Source organism: Apium graveolens, chromosome 4 (assembly GCF_009905375.1).
Source record: "Apium graveolens cultivar Ventura chromosome 4, ASM990537v1, whole genome shotgun sequence".
In the NCBI taxonomy this organism is placed as follows: domain Eukaryota; kingdom Viridiplantae; phylum Streptophyta; class Magnoliopsida; order Apiales; family Apiaceae; genus Apium; species Apium graveolens.
In genome coordinates this window covers 217,342,091-217,359,163 of record NC_133650.1, presented here as the reverse complement: position 1 = coordinate 217,359,163, position 17,073 = coordinate 217,342,091, and the positions used below count along the sequence as shown (strand labels likewise).

Genomic DNA, 17,073 nt, shown 5'->3' with positions numbered 1-17,073 from the left:
ACTTCTTAATTTTTCGGAACTCAAAAATTTTATTTACACCACATATTCATTTGTTGCAAAAAAAATATTAATATATTTGATATTTTAGGAAAATGTATATTAATTTTTAATTTTATAATATTATTTTATTTACGATAAAATTATTATTAAATTTAATATTTTATAAAAATATTATTGTTAACTTTAATGACGTATTAATAACTGTGAAAGATAAATAACATATATTTTAGTTATTAATAATTTTATGTTAGTAACTATTAATTAGTTAAATTAAAAAAATCATCTTTATATATATATATATCCCATTTTGGGTAACACATTTTGACTCTACCGCAACATCAAAAGAGGGGTTGCGGTAGATATTGATTTTGAAGGCTACTATTACACTTTTCTTTGCAACCCCGCTGTGAAGAGTTGCAGAATCCAATTTATGGCGTAGTGCAGGCTAGGTTTTGGAATCTTATATAATAAAATATGACGTTTACATGTATATTGTTGAGTAAAATTAAACATATGCAGTACAGTTTATGTCTTATGATTATTTAGTAAAATTAATTTACTAAATTTAATGTATTTACGGGCATTCTTATATTTTTATCTTAATTGATAACATTTTAAATTAAATTATTTGTTATGATATATTTATTTATCCCAACTCTTAGTATTAACTTCCTTAATTCAATTTTAGTTATTCACGTAGTAATACAACTTCTCTAATGATTATTTTATACTTAACCATCAAATTACATATAATCCTTTAAAACTAATTATGTAGAAGATATAACATTTACATAATTATATTTATATATAATGATCAATAACTCGAATGATATATTTTTACATACTTAAATTTGAATATTTAACAAAGATATAAATGATAAAGAAAGGATATTTTTTAATAATTAAGGCTGTTAGACTGATATATATTAAATGTTATTAGTATTAATGAAATGTATATAATATCTCAATTATTATTTTGATTAATTTTTTTACCAGTCAATGAATCAATCATTCGGTTTAGTTCGGTTGCTGCTTATAAATATAATTTATAAGTCGTAACCCCTAGTTACACTTACCGACAAATCATATAATAAATATAATTTATAAAACTAATAATGATTCTTATTTCAGTGTGCCAATTTTGAAAAAAAAAATTAAATTTAATCGCGATAAAAAAATTAAAATTTATTATTGACATTATCATCGTATATTATTGAAAATATTTAGTTCGTAATAAAGATAAAATGTTTTGTAAATTATGAATGAATAAATGATATTACAGTATTGTTTAATTGATTGAAAAAGTTGAGTAAATATGTTATTCCGAAATCATTTTAAAAGGAATGATTTTTTTTTGGGTGACCTTAAAAATAAGATAAAATAATCAAATAAATTTTATGAAATTGAAATCAAAACTTGAAAATTCGACAATAACCTTAATATACTCGAAAACTTGGAAGCTCGATAACTCGTTATAAAAAATTTTAAAAACCCGAAAAATCGATAAAAAAAAATTTTGACAAGCTCAAAAACTCGCGAATAATTTAAATAATAAAAGAGTCGAGTTGAACATAATTTTCAAACTCCATCATTTTTTATCTGGACTCGACTTGACTAAAAAAAATTCAAACTCAAATTTGACGAGAGTTTTTACTTGACTCGACGAATTACATCCCTAAAAAAAATTATTGGGTCCGTTGATCCCAGCCAAAGGCAGGAAGTCCAAAAATTAAAAAGGAGGCGTACGTTACACAACTTAGATTAGCTGCAAAACCATTAACCATGTAATTAAAAGTAGAAACTAAAAATAGAAAAAGGTAGCCGGAAGCGACCAAACTGCATGAATCGATATCCAAAAAACCATCATTACACACGTACAAATAAGGCTAACAGTTTTAAACCAAGGAACCGATGGAAACTCAAGTATGTATACTACACGTGTATTTGTAGGCCCCCCGTGGGACCCAGGAAAAGTGTTACTACTTGGCAGCGTACGTAGGTGGTAGCAGCACAAATGCTCAATACTACTCCCCGTCTCACATATCACAACAATCTTACTTTTACTGCCCCTTTCTGAACGTTCAAATTAACTCCTCTCTCTCTCTCTCTCTCTCTCTCTCTCTCTCTCTCGGTATATTAAATGTTAATGCTGCTTCTCATTAATATCCGCTCTCGCTAGATTACTGTAAGTCACACTATCCTGCCCGTCTCTCTCTACAGACATGTATATATTAATATCTGTAGATAGCCGCTAGATTGTGTGTGTTTATGTACACTACTTGTATTTTCTATATCTATTAATAAATTCAATATGTATATGTGATTGCATATATGCAGGTGCTAGCAGCTTCTTGATCTTGGTTTGGAAAATGGATACACTTCGCCGTCTCAGAATATCAAATAAAACCGATCAAGGTCTATTTCTTTTCGTCTTCACAATCTTTGCTGACTGCTGTATATATAATTGTTTTTGTTTAAGTTTATTGTTTACATATATGATGCCTAAGAAAATGTGATTTTTATATGATTAGTTGATTAGCTTGTATGTTTTTTGAACTTACCATATGAGAGGCGGGGGGGGGGGGGGGGATGGGTGAAAACTGATTAATTCCTTGGTGTCTATGAGTCTATCTTCTTATATGTATGTGTATGTATGCTAAACTGAAAATTGAAATCTACTGTATGTGTTTAAAGAGGTTTTCAGATTTATCATCCTCTTTATTTGGTCTCAGCTTATGCATAAGATTATTTCCATTATTTTTTTCTTGTTTTTGTATTTTACTTTAAAAAAAAGTTATATGCACAAGTCCTTAAGATAAAGATAGTGGACAGCTTTGGCTCTTGCTATGAGCTTAAAGAGTTCGAGTCCGCTAAATGTGCGTGTGAGTTTTCATAATTTGTTTTTCTTCTCTATTGATTTTGGATTCTTAAAGTACCAGTGCAAATCATGTTACCTTTAATTCCCTGAAATGAATAAAGAACTTGTTTTTTTAAAATTTCCTACGTGCTCCCAATGTTATAATCGTCCTCATCTTATATTAGTTCTTAGTGACATTTCCTTGTACGGGTTTGAGGATTTTAGATTGCATAATCTGTCATTAGAGTTTTGACTGTGTACACACTTTTAAGTGATGTTACTTGACTTATCAATCATGGTTGTTTGCTGGTCTGTGTCTGTTACATGTTTGCCTTATATTTTTTAAGGGAGTTCTAATGGCGTTATGTATTTTCATATCAGGAGACCATCATGTTCGCGAAGAAAAGTATAAGTCAAAGCTGACTTCATCAAGTTTGGTTTCTAGATTATTGGGGTTTAATGGCTTGAAATCTCAGAAGCCAATTCATAGGCAACATAAAAGCTTTGCGGAACACAATCTTCTGAGGACTTCACCTGTAGGGTTACAAGGAGACTCTCACTATCTTGGCGGTAAATCACATAAGAAGAGGTTCACTGAGCAGCCAGAGTGCAAGGACATATTTGAAGACAAATTTACGAAGTCAGGCTCCAATAAAGATGCAATTCTGGAGCTTCTTGAGAAACCCAATTCCTTGTTCTTAAAGCATCTGCAGGGCGTGCAAGAGTCTTCTTCTAGCTCTCTTTGCAGTCACCTGCCTATCCCGAAGCAATCCAAACTTGAAATATATGAAGCTAAAGATCAAAGCGTAAAGAAAAAAACTTCCAAAAAACATAACATCGGCTCTAAGAAGACACATGAGAATGGCATTTTGAGTCAATCTTCTACTCTTTCCAGTACTCATAATCATCCCAGGCAATCAAAAATTGGTGGGCAGGAGAAAGAGGGTACTGATAAAGGAACTTCAAGGATTGTAATTCTAAAACCAAACTATGCGATGGCACAAGATGCTTCTAACTTCTTATCATCACATGATCTTTCACGCATTAAAATTTCTGGAAGTAGGATATCTAAAGGACATACGGATAAAGACTTTGTTGATGGTGTAGAGGTCTCAGCAACGCGAGTTCGAGAGGATAAGAAAAAGGGCAAGAAAGTTATTAGAGAATCAAGTGAGACTAAACACATTATGAACGAAGCAGAAGCTAAAGAAGCTTCTAAAAGGTTTAATAGCGATGTCCGAGAAGTTTTTACTCGCATGAGAACCAACTTTCCATCTTATATTAGAGAAATACCTGGGACGGGGGGCCTTCATGATTTTTCACGAATTGATTCAGCAAGTGAATCAGAAGTAATGAAAATGACATCTTATGATTCAACAGAATCATTTATTAGCAGGCAGGCCAAGAAGAGACTGCTGGAGCGGTGGCGAAGGGCTCAGAGAAATGAACAGGCGAGAGCAGGTGACAAGGGCAGCACCCTCGGTGAAATGCTATGTATTTCGGAGGAGAAACTGGCGAATTTGGATGCCGCAAATGCAAGGTGGGATAGTCCTCTGGGTATTAGCAGCGCAGATGGCTGGACGGACAAGCATTCTAAAATTAAACCAAGATTAAGATCACTTCCTCCTCCTGGTACCAGAAATGAGGAAGTATATGCAGAACATGAACATCGGACTGATGACAAGCTGCTAATGTCTAAACAGGCCAGATATCGGAGTCAAAGTGATACAGTACATGGTAATGTTCTTGAGAAACAAGATTTCTCATCCAAAAATTCAAGATCTGGAAAGGGAAAATTAAAGTCTCGGCACAGACGTGCCTGTAACTCCCATGCTTTACTGGAAAGCCATATTAATCGTTATGAAACAGACCTTGTGAAGACTAATTTCCCGGCAAAAAAGTCTATGTTTCTTCCAACTGTTACCAGCACATTCAGTACAGGGGCAAGCACCACACTTGAGTACTTAACTGCTTCATCTACATTTTCTGATGTGTGTTGTCCAGATATCTCTAGAAACATGCCAGAACGATGTGATTCCTCTGGTGCCGGGCTAGAGCATTCAAATCCAAAGGTTCTATTTGATTATATGCTTTCCTGGTGATATATTCTTTTTTATGTTTATTTAAACTCATGGTCAACAATATTTTTTTTTGACAAAACTCATGGTCAACAATTGAACTCTGGATGACATTGTGTTCAAGTTATTTGCAACATGTTCCTATGCATAGAAGCTTTGTATTCCTTTTTAGGAGCTTCGTAGAGCATTGCATATATCATTATCTCTATAATTATGAGAAGTTATGTGTGCATTGCTTAATTTCTTGTATTTCCCAATCCAGGTTTTTATTTCTACAGAGATTATGTTTTCCGATGCCAGTATTTTCGGTAACATAATTAAAAATCTATAACATAAAGTAACATAAATCTTTTGTAAGAGGTAATGGGTAGAATTGAAATACTTTGCAAAGTTTAAAGCAGATAATTAGGATACTCAAAATGCATAAAGACAAGTAATCCTTCTTTTACGCCGAGTCCATGCTAGCTAGCTATTGCGGCTCCTAGGATGTAGCCTAAGCTCACGGGTGACTGGGTAAGAGCTTATTGAACCACCTCTTAAGTGTAAGTTGGACCTGAGACCTCATAGGTCCAGAATCTAGGTCAGGCACGCTAGTTGTGAAGCAACTTAAATGTGTGTTGAATACTTAATTTGATATTGTATTAAAGTTGTGGAATATACTGGCCAGAATGGTTCGTACAAGTTACAAATACCTTTTTTTTTCAAATTCACTCGCTCTCTATCTTACGTAGTTCACTAAATTTATTTAGTATTTAATGAGTACACAAGTTAAGGGATTGTTTGTGAGGTAAAAATCTTAATTGCAACTTTTGATGTTACTTCATGAAACTCACAACTATTAAGACATACAAATATCAAATTTACTCCATTTGAAATGCTACCATTGTTATTACGAAGACGACTAGTCGAAGTGAAAGTACTCTGACACCAAGAGTCTCGAAATCCGACTTGTCGTCGACTAGTCAACGTGAAAGTAATTCGGCGCCGAGAATCTCTCGAAGCCCGACTTGGGGCTTTCGTGACCATGATTGTGGTGTACCATGATATGATCAAACTAATGACCCGATCCAACCAAATGATAGTACACAAGAAAGAGAGGAGATGAAAACGATATTAAGATAGATTCTTTGCTTGATTTTTTTATCATTTTTATGTTTTTATTTGCTTGGATATGTTTGAAATTTGGAATGTTGATGTTATTATTCAGTCATATGCTTATTTTGACCTTATATTCTAGTACTTTCGATTTAAATTATAAATGTGATGTTGAGTTATATTATATATTAAATCTAGTAAGTATATGTATGATGAACACTTTGTTGACTGGTCAGGCGACTTGCCTACTAGTCTTCTTGAAGGTACTTGGGCGTTGAGGCTCGACTTGGTGCCATGATAACCATGAATACAACTCTCCATGAACAAATTAAATTTTATTCACAATATTACCGTAAGTAAATTATTAAAACATTTGAAAATGCCGCTATTGAACTTAACAGTTCCCTAACCTTCACCCACTCCAATAGAATTTTACAACAACATGACATGCTGTAGCAAAAATTATATTTACAAGGTTCCCAGACTTTAGTCAACATTCTCTTCCGTCCTATCTTAAAAAGCTACAAGTTCAATGGGCGGCAGAGAAAAAATGGACAAAATGTTGAGATTTTATGCGTATTAGAAAATTTCTAGGTTTTAAATAAAACACGCATTGCGTTCACGTAGTAGAATAGCCTTTAGGATTAGATAGACACGCGCAATGCGTGGACACCCTATGATCCCAATGATAATAATACAAAAAGCATATGTTCCATATTAGTGTCGAGGGAGATAATTTATTATTAAATGAAAGCATAAGTTGGGGATCCGGTGCCTGGTAAACTTCCGGCAAAAACTTTTCTGTGTTAGGAAATGTAAAAACGCAGTAAGTAAATTTCAGATGTCATGCCTTTGTATCTTCTTAGTTATATTCAATGTATCAACTGTATTTAAGTTAATACCTTATGTAACCACCCAATATCAAGTCTAGGGGTTTAATGAGATTCAGATCTTTCGATAAATATACAGCCGATTAAAAAGTTCTAGCCATTGGTTGTAATCTTATGCTTATGTAGCAATCCTTATGATAGTCATACAATTTTGACATGTCATTCTATCTGAGCAGTTATTGTTTGTTAAAAAAAGGTTAGTGATATGTGTACTTCAAGTTAAATTTTATGTATGATTTTATTGCTTATTAGCATGAATTGATAATGAATTTTTTTGTGTGTGTGTTTTTCATATACTCTAATTCATCGATTAATCTAGGGATCATTATTTTCTAGTCCATCTGAAGAAATTCCTATCTTGCAGCACTTAGGTGCTAATGCAGAGTTCTCAGGAAGGTCGAAGGAGGCTGACCCCAGTCCAATTTCAGTTATGGAAGTTACTTCCAGAGAACATGTGTCCTCAGGTCCTGAATGCTTTAAAGAAGTTAGCATTGACCTTCAAGGTAACAAATTAAACCACCACCCTCTCAGTTTTTTTTGTTGGCTATAAAATTAGTTTCATTTTGTAAAGTAAATGACTGGAATAAGAAGATAATGAAATCTTACCAACACAGACATCAACCCACACACATGCATACATATATAAGATAAATATCTTAGTAAATAGTAATTGATACTGATTTAAGGATGAAGAGAAAGTTAGCATTTGTTAGAAGTATAAATAGCGTGGTTTTACTATAAAGCATGAGCTATACTGACTGGGGTCAAAGATGCTAATACTTAACACTGCAACTAAGGTGGGGTAACCTGATAATGTTGGCCACATTTCGTGTTGTAAGTCTTCACATGTTATTCTCTTTATTCAAAAACACGGGCAGGACGTTAATCTACATAGCGTATCTATTTGGCACGAAATCGTGTCACTCTGATCAGAAGCCCTCTTTGAATTTAGGGACTTTTTTTGCTTGTATTGAGTGCTTTCAACATGTATCCTTTTTAATAAATGTGGATTAGCTGTAAGTTTATGTCTAGATAAATACTTTGCTGGTGAAAGCATTGTTGTTTGAAAATCAGGGCTTGACTAAGTAGTAGTGGTATTTTCCACTAGTAGGTAGTTGTAGATTCAGTTCCCGGAAGGGGGTTGTTGCCCAAATATAGGTGCAGTTTTTATATATTATGTGCTGAGAACATCACTTTTTTCCTCTGGAAATATGCATATAGCTTCTTATTGGAGTAACGATCAACATTTTATGTTGTCTGTGTTGTTTGAGTTGCTGAACTAATTTGTTTCCTCGGGTGTAAAAGACTTGTATTTCCATTCTAATTATTATTCGTGCTTTGCGCTTTTGCTAGATATCCGAAAGCAGATCTCTTTGCTTAGCATGGAATCAAAGACGATCTTTGATGCACCTATGCATATCGAAACCGACTTTTCTGGTGAAGGATCGGGCCTAGCAGCAAATGATGAAGAGATAATTGTATATGAGTGCTGGGAATCTTTCTACATTGCTGACGTTTTGATTGAATCTGGTCTTCATGATATGGACACTGATATATTCATGCTAAGTTTAAAAGGTCCGAATCACCTTCTTGGTCCGTGGGTCTTTTACAATCTTGAGAAGAAGTACTGTGATGAGATATCTGCACAGAAACATGAGAGGATGTTACTTTTTGATCGTATACGTTCAGCAGTTTTGGAGATTTCACAGTCGCATGTGAGTCCTTGGGTGAAGCTAGTGACAACTAAATTGGATTTGAATTGGCCGCTGAGGCATGAAGTGCATAAGTTGCTAGCAATGCAAGACTCAGAAGTCAAAGAGGTAATATCAGGAAAGGTAATTGATAAGGTGACATTTTGGGGGGATCTAAGATATTCAGTTGACATGATAGGTACAAAAATTGAGTGGTCGCTGACAAATGACCTGCTCATGGAGCTTGTAATGGAATTGGAATTCGATTAGTAGTCGTAGACAAATAGGGTGGGGGTATATATGGACAATCAGAAAATTGGGATATTTAGTGCTGGGGGGTATACATAGGAAGGATTTTAAAGTGTTGGTTTTTAAGTTTTAATGTGGTGCATTTGGATTTTGATTACATGTTGTGGTTGATCCTTTCATTTTTGTATTCTACCTCAGTTCTATTAATTGTTTCAGTGAAAAAGGTTTGCTGGTTTTTGTTTTCCTAACAAACCTGCAACTATGGTGTGGATTTGAATTTGAATGTTTGAGTCTCGCTGCAGGTTAAGAGAAAATTTCTAGTAGATATTAACAATTAATGGATAATCTATCTCATAATTATGTAATGTTGTTCTATCTATCTCTAAGGCCAAGAGAAGATAGCAGTAGGTTGGGAACAATAATATCAAAGTGGTCTCATTTTCTACGCCTACATGTGTTTTTATGATTCTAAAGTGTTTTTATTTTGGGTAAAACGTCTTTGATTCACATAAAGGCAAGGTCATATACATAAGTTCCTGTGCCCTCTGCAACTTGGATATCATCTGTTAATTGGAATAGGCTTTCCCAGATTCGTACTCTTGGACTAGTTGAGACTTCTTTTTAATCAATGGGCTGACAGTTACTATACAATGCCAACATAATGTGCTATAAATTCATTACAAATGAACACGTGGTTATGAGAATATCGACCTTCCGCAACTGAGCTCCCTCAAATTTTTGTCTCTTGGTAGCTTGATTCTCAACTGCAGGATCTGATAAACAAAACGGAACGTGGTTTTGGTAGAGCATTAATCTTTACATGTTAGTAAATCTAATATATTACAGAAGGTTATCCTACCGAAAGTCAGAACTATTGTAATACCACCAGGCAGCAGAAGAATGGAGTCCATGCATAGAAATTCCATAACCGAAGATCTATAAAATATCCAATTCATTTAAACATATCATCAAACAAGTGGTGCCACTACTTATTTGATGTATCTTTTTTTTAGGCTTCAGATTGGGCTGGTGGATGATACCAAGGACAGTCTCTCCATCCTTTTTTTTCCTTGCCATCTCCTTTCCTTATCAAATGGAATGGACGTTTGATGAGGCCATCAGCGTTAGAGACAAGGGCCACATTGTTGCCTCGAGAAAGATCCTTCTTTTTTTACCTTCGTCTTCGTTTTTCACCTCTCCCTGGAAATCGTACAAATATTTTTTTATAGAATGACACAGCATTAGCATATTTTATTCTATTGGTTCTTCAGAACTGAAACTCAAAAGTACATGCTCTCTAGGTTTTCCAAAAACAAGGGGCATAGTGCAAGTGTAGGACAGTCCAGAAATATCTTTGCACCACACGGCAACAGGGCAATCAAACTAATTTATATAATACCAAACAGAATGGAAGTTCCCTAATAAATGTTTAGACAAGGAATGGAAAATAAGGTTCACTCACATCATTTCACAGTACAGAAACTAGAAAGACTCCGTGCATTCTTACATGGGAAAACGGCTAACCGTTTCATACATCTTTATTAGTAAAGTAAAAAAACTGCCAGACACTTCGGGCTGTTATTTTCCTATGCGAGTTTCACTGACAATCTATGTGAACCTCTACGAAGAGACTCCTTTCTTGCTCTCCAACCACTCCAAAAACTTAACCTGCGCACCCATAGTATCCATCCTGTAAAGTTGATGGTAGTGATTTCCAATTTCATGCCCAAATGTCCAACCGAATACCGCTCCAGCTGCCAAGGACAGTGCAGTACCTGACAATAAAAGAGAAACTTATTGCAATTTTTTGTACTTAGTAGCTGTTTATTTCCTTGTACATCTTAGCTCCTACTAAAGTTTCTACGTCATACTTGTTTGTGGTACTATATTTTATGAAAAACAAAAACCAACAAATTTAAAAAGAATAACTTAAGAGGGCGTTTGGAAAGTTACATTTCATTTCAAATGAGGAATTTCAAATGACAGGATTTGAGTTGTCATTTCAAATTCTCATGTTTATACAAATATTTGAATGTCCTGGATTTCATTTGAAATCCAAATCTAAATTCCCAAACAGCTTATTTGATCAAATCCAGAATTTCAAATGAAATCCAGTTTTCCAAGCGGGCCATAAAGGTATGCGAAAGTTGCATCCATTTTGCTGCACTCTGAAATCCGTATAGATGATGTGCACCAATAACAAACCAACTTGGTAAACAATTCAAGAATAAGCTCAATAAAAAAATTTATCTTATTTTTCAATTGAGATATGCCAAATACAACTTCTGTTGTTCAGATGGCTCCCCAATAATTTAGTGGTGAACCTCATGTGCTACTTCAGATCAAACAAAAAGAAAAGAGGGAGAAAAAAAAAGACTAGTAGTTTCAAATTGAAATAGACTAGAATGGCAACTATATGTAACTGTATGTAAAGACCAAAAGCAAGCAACTGATACATGTCATAGTCCACAGTGATAATAAGACAAGTAGTGCCTTGCCTTGTGATGGTTAACATGTAATTAAGTTCACAGTGTCACCATAAGTCATGGTTGTCATGTCGGTGAGAGTCGAGTTGAGTCGACCGGGGTGCCCGACAAGTCGAGTCGTGACTAGTCGAGACTAGTCATAGACTAGTCGACAATGTATTAAACTATAAATATATATATTAGAGATATATATAAATATTATATATGTGTGTTCTAAATTCTAACAACCCATTTTCTCCTTTTTCTCTTATATACATAGGAGATCTTAAACACTTCTTCGGAAGGTTAGGGTCTTTAAACGAGTCATAGGCTGCTTCGTTAGTTTGATTTTCGTTCTCCATATGCCACAAGAATTGAAGAGTTAAGTTAGAAAATCAAGTGTAAGTGCATAAATAAGTTGGAACAGTAAGTGTGTGTACTGTGTATTATGTATGTGTGTGTATATATAATTATATATACATGTTTTGAGCTACTGTGTCTGTGAGTGTGTGTTACATGTTTGTTAGTGTGTCCAAGTGTATATATACATGTTTGTGTGTGTGTATATATACAAGTGTTTGGGTGTGTAAAACTGTCTATATAAAAGAGGGAAAAGAAGAACTGAAGATTATCTGGGGTTTGGAGACTTGAAATCGCTACTGGGCACTGTAAAGCGGCTGGATTAGGTAAAGAGCGGGACTGAGCTTTTGTTTTTAGGTTATTTTACAACCTCCTTTTGTAACTGGGCTTGGGCCTAGGGCTGAGCAAAACCGAACCGAAACCGAAAAACCGAACCGAAACTGAAAAACTGAACCGAACCATGCTAATTTGGTTTGGTTCAGTCCTAATTTTTTCAGAAATTCGATCTGTTCTGTTCGGACCAAATAGACCGAGATAAAATTCGGTTCGGTTCGGTTCTTTTAAAAAAAAATTCGGTCCGGACCGAATAGACCGAATAGACCAAATCATAAATACTATAATTTCATATTATATACATTTTACATATATTTTAAAAATTATAATCATAATTTTTAATTTGTAACTGTATTAATACACTATTACAACTCTACATATCACATTACTTTAATTATATTTTATATTTTATAATTTGTGGTTTAATTTTTAATGCAATTTTCTTTTTGAAAAAAAATTCGGTCTGTTCAGTCCGGTCCTTAATATAATTTTGTCCCGGTTCGATCCAAGAAAAACCGATAATTCGGTTTTTCGGTCTATTCGGTTCGGTTCGGTCCGGTTTTGTACCGAACCGACCTTTTCTGAATTTTTGAACCAGTCGGTCGACTGGGTCTTCTAGTCGACCCGACAAGTCAACCCAGTCGATAACCATTCGCTCGAAACACACACGAAACACAAGTCGACAGTTCAAGTCGCCCCGCCAAAAACGACTACTCGACTAGTCGAGCAACTCAACAACACTGCCATAACTTGAAATCAATTGCATTTGTAGTTGATCAAATTTTTCATATTAAAAACTAATAAGTCATGGGATTTGCATTTGCTCAAAATTTACTCAAATCAATTTTGTAAGTGACGCATAGTTTACACTCTTTTCAAAAGTATACACTAAAAAAATGTACAGACTATATTCCATCACTTCGATAAGAAAAGATTTTACCTTTAATGGATAGACTTTACCCTGAAACTAGTAACTACAATTAAAAGCATGTTGCCAAGTAAATATAAATTGAAAGTGTGAATAATGTCCCTACCGTGAGGACTTTTTGAATATTTCCATGCAATGCCTGCGAGGTTAACTGCTCCGAGGGCACTTCCTGCAGCAGCAAATTTTGTAACTTCCCGAGCAGACTTCAACTGCAAAATTGAAAATGTGTTTATAGGTATCCAGTTAAAGCTATAACTAAAAACAAAAAATGTCACCATCTAGTTCTTTAAGAATATCAGGCTTAGGGGTTTTGTAGCTTCCGGTAATGAATGGAAAGTTTGTAAATTAGTTAAATCTATCTGTGACTTAAAACAAGCACCAAGCGTATATGCATTCAGAAAATTTAAATTATGTACTTCAAATAATCATAATCTTTTTCACTTCATTGCTTCTCCTTTCTATTTTCTCAACTCGGGTAGTTTAATACCACATAATATCCAGACCTTTAGTTTGAACTGATAATTTAGTAATTGATGAAGTGCGAGTGTGTGACAAATTACTGCTCACATGTATGACAAAGTCACAAAAATTTATACCTCGAGACCTGAAGACCTGACTAGATTATTGATTCGTAACCGCGTTATAAAATAATGGAAAATAAAACTTTGTTAACTTAAGCTTATTAATACCATGCTTCTAGCCTCCTTTCCTTCCTTACCTCGACTCTTCCACGAGTATCTCACCAATCCGCAAAAAAAGTAAATTTACCGGAATGAAGTAATTGTGATAATGGAATTGTATTACTCGTCAAAAACTTGTCACTAAATATATACAGTGTGAAAACTATTCAACTCCTATTTACATGGATTTCAATTTTGTTCAGCCTAAAAATAAATGACTCTTATCACTATTGTTTAGGGCTAAGGTTAGTGTGATTAATGATCTTATCACATTTGTGCTGTTAAAAGTACTATACTTTGTACATTTTCCGCAGTAGCACTTACCGACAAATAGGGTTGGTGTCCATGGAGAACACCTTAATTGGGGAACACTTGAGGAACACTTGAGAACACTTCATTTTTCTTATATTTTTTTGTATCTCTTATTCAGAATGCACGAGTTATGTTAATGAAGACAAAAATTTGTATATTGGAAAAAAAATATGAGGTAATTTTTACAGAACATATACATATGTTATGCACAAATCACAGAAGATACTATACTTCTATATTTAGTGTTTTGCAATAATTATGACAATATTTATAACAATTTTGACGTGTTTTGTAAAATTAAAATATATTAATGAGAATTTTTGATGCAATTCAAGAAAAAATAGTGAAAAAATAATTTGCAGGACACATTAAATATAATTACTGAACATATTACTTCTGTGGGGAACTAGTTCTCATTTGAGCCTAGCCCCCTGACAAATAATCCTGATATAATAGTTTTAGAGATAGATATCAGTATATTCCTCTGTATTGTATCATTCTTTATTATAACTTGCCATTAGACAAGATTTTTATTGACTAAAACGTGTTTCAGAGTCCTGATAGTTGTGGCAGGGGGGATGTGGTCGTGTTGGGGAAAAAGAACAGAAAGCAAATAGAAAGCGATTAAGCAAGGAAGCACACTTGCCACTACTAACATTTGAGGAAAGCAAGAACATAATTGGATGTCAGGAGCTAGAGTTCCTAAGTTGGTAATTTGAGTATATTTAGGGAATTTCTGAGATTACAAGTAAAATCAAGAGATAATAGGATAGAGATGATAGAAATAAAGTGGTTTTAGCAAATATTTAGAGCAAGAACAGAGAATTATTGAGAGATTCAGATATACCTCCAAGAAGATACTTTCGAGAGAGAAATAAGTTGGAATACTAGAGAGAAACAGATTTTTGGTACGAAAGTCCAATTTTCATTTTTTTTCATTAAGCATAAACTGAGAATACACACAGGTAGGGACTAGCAAATAACAAATTAAAAATCGAAACCGAACAAAAATTGCAAAATCGCATCACTGGTCGGGTAATGATTTTTAATTTTTGAAACTGCATTTAATTGGTTTTGTTTTGTTTTTTTATAACCGTTCAAATTTACTAAAAAGCTCGCCATGAATCCCAATTGAAAAGACACCCGTCCAAAATGCTAAATCACATAAATACCCTGCACACTACATCACAATTGCAAACTAGTAGTTTTGTAGAAATAAGCAAGCAGCAAAAACACCGGAAATACGAGACTAACGCATAAAGAGGATGAGAAGGAACAAAACACGTACAGCAGGGCCATGAACAGGATCAGTAGCAATAAACGCATTGACATCAGAGTCAGACCAAGAAAGAGGCTTCTGACGACCATTAATAAACTTATGACATTTCTCGACAAACCAAAACCTATCACTCAAAAACTCTTTCATTCTCCCGAAAACCGAATCACCTGTTTCTGCCATTTCCTTCACACAACAAAATTTTAAAACACTTGAGATCCATCCAATGTAACACATAAACACAAAACCATACATACATCCAAACACTAAAAACTTAATATTCGATAAACAAATAATCGCGTAATAATGATAAAGTTCTCGGGTATTATACAGTTGAAAATACTAGTTAAAAATTATCCAAATTGAAAAACCTAACAAATATGGAAAAAGTTTGTAAATGGACAGATGAGAAGTATATATACATAAGATTTGTATACAAATTAAATTGACAGTTGAGGTCTGAGGATATACATACCCAGAGGAGACGATTTGCGAAGCCTACTGTGATTTGGATTTACAGGAAATATAATTAACCGAGGAGGGGGTTCAACTTTTCGACAAGCACCGGTATTACTTTTTAGAGTTAATTTTAATTTTGCATCCGCGTTCAAAAAATTCCGGATTAATCCCCATTTTAGTCTTTAAAAGGTACGTGATGGATCCAATTTTTGAAATTCGAATAATTTTATTTTTCTTGATCGGTATATTGAAAATAAAATTTTGAAATAAAATAGAATTTTAATTAAATTTAAATAACTATCAACTATGTAATAGGGTTTTATATCAAAGTGTTCATTATTTTTGTTAAAAACTACTAATTAGCTACTTGATCTCCATGGGGACTCGATTTGGCCACTAGAATCAATATATATAAATCTTGAAAAAAAATTAACTCAAAATTAATAAAATCCTAATTAGAAAATGATGTCCGAGCCACGAGAATTACAAAAAGAACTTTACGCTTCTCTGTTATTAATTCGTCTAACAAAAACATCATCAATTCTTTAAATTTTAGGTCATTTTTTTCAAATTTTATCATAGTGATATATATAGTATATATAGTGATTATAGTGGCCAAAACGAGTGTCCGTGAAGATCGGTTAGCCACTTGATAATTTTTTATAAGAATAGTGGGCACTTTAATATAAAACCTTTATGTAATATGATAAATATATATAAATTATAAATTATTAATAAAATAATAGTTTTGAATTCAATAAAATTAAAATATTAAAAATATCTGATTTTTCCTCCGATTAATTCTTTCGATTAATCCCCGATTTTTCGATTAATCCTAAATCGGTACATTCACCGATCTCTTCCGATTACCGATTTTTATAACATTGCATTTTATTGCAAATTTGGGTTCGAAAAACCAATTTTAATACGCGTATTCAATTTTTAAATTTTTTGTAAGTACACACATATGTGTACTTTTGGCAAAAAAGGAATACCTTTATCTGTGATGCGTATTCATTAAAAACCAAAACTGAACACGCATGTGTAGTATGCATGTTCTTTATTAAAATTTAAAAAGTTGAATGTGCATGTGCCTAATACGTATTTTGTGGGTATTTTGGGCTGAACATACCGGGAATCAATATTTTGGGCATTTGTCCCCAAATAATGGATATTTTAGTTTTTCACCCACCCGAACCAGCCTTCTTATTTCTTAAAAATTCTATTCATCCTCAACTTCAAAAAATTCAACAAATACAAGCATTAATTTTAAAAAGTCATGATAAAAACTCGATTTGTTCTGGATAAAAGCCCTGTCTTTTTAAAAAAAATTGAATAAAAATTTGATTTTTTTTATATAAAATTTGAAAATATAGAAACTTTTAATATTTTTTTTAAAA

At 33.5% G+C, this 17,073-nt stretch overlaps 2 protein-coding genes across 2 annotated transcripts; one reads left to right on the top strand and one right to left on the bottom strand.

Annotated features, from left to right (window-relative positions):
• The first annotated feature begins 1,909 nt into the window (after window positions 1-1,909).
• LOC141720607 (uncharacterized) lies at window positions 1,910-9,017 on the top strand. Its single transcript, XM_074523111.1, has 5 exons — window positions 1,910-2,185; window positions 2,338-2,415; window positions 3,239-4,929; window positions 7,285-7,423; window positions 8,274-9,017. Exons 2-5 carry the CDS (start codon window positions 2,370-2,372, stop codon window positions 8,879-8,881), a joined length of 2,484 nt encoding a protein of 827 aa, XP_074379212.1. The 5' UTR covers window positions 1,910-2,185; window positions 2,338-2,369; the 3' UTR covers window positions 8,882-9,017.
• Window positions 9,018-10,209: 1,192 nt separating this feature from the next.
• LOC141720606 (succinate dehydrogenase subunit 6, mitochondrial-like) lies at window positions 10,210-15,827 on the bottom strand. The gene is made up of 4 exons (XM_074523110.1): window positions 15,690-15,827; window positions 15,227-15,400; window positions 13,053-13,155; window positions 10,210-10,635 (listed from the first exon to the last, which is right to left on the bottom strand). Exons 2-4 carry the CDS (start codon window positions 15,395-15,397, stop codon window positions 10,481-10,483), a joined length of 429 nt encoding a protein of 142 aa, XP_074379211.1. The 5' UTR covers window positions 15,398-15,400; window positions 15,690-15,827; the 3' UTR covers window positions 10,210-10,480.
• Between the last annotated feature and the right edge of the window lie 1,246 nt (window positions 15,828-17,073).

What these genes read in the sequence shown, in the direction of transcription:
- LOC141720607 (XM_074523111.1), top strand. Translation starts at nt 2,370, where the DNA reads ATGGATACACTTCGCCGTCTCAGAATATCAAATAAAACCGATCAAG. An exon ending in ATCAAATAAAACCGATCAAG is followed by an intron (nt 2,416 to 3,238) that starts GTCTATTTCTTT and finishes TTTTCATATCAG; the next exon opens with GAGACCATCATGTTCGCGAA. An exon ending in AGTTAGCATTGACCTTCAAG is followed by an intron (nt 7,424 to 8,273) that starts GTAACAAATTAA and finishes CGCTTTTGCTAG; the next exon opens with ATATCCGAAAGCAGATCTCT.
- LOC141720606 (XM_074523110.1), bottom strand. Translation starts at nt 15,397, where the DNA reads ATGGCAGAAACAGGTGATTCGGTTTTCGGGAGAATGAAAGAGTTTTTG. An exon ending in ATCCTGTTCATGGCCCTGCT is followed by an intron (nt 13,156 to 15,226) that starts GTACGTGTTTTG and finishes TCAATTTTGCAG; the next exon opens with TTGAAGTCTGCTCGGGAAGT. An exon ending in ATATTCAAAAAGTCCTCACG is followed by an intron (nt 10,636 to 13,052) that starts GTAGGGACATTA and finishes TTTTATTGTCAG; the next exon opens with GTACTGCACTGTCCTTGGCA.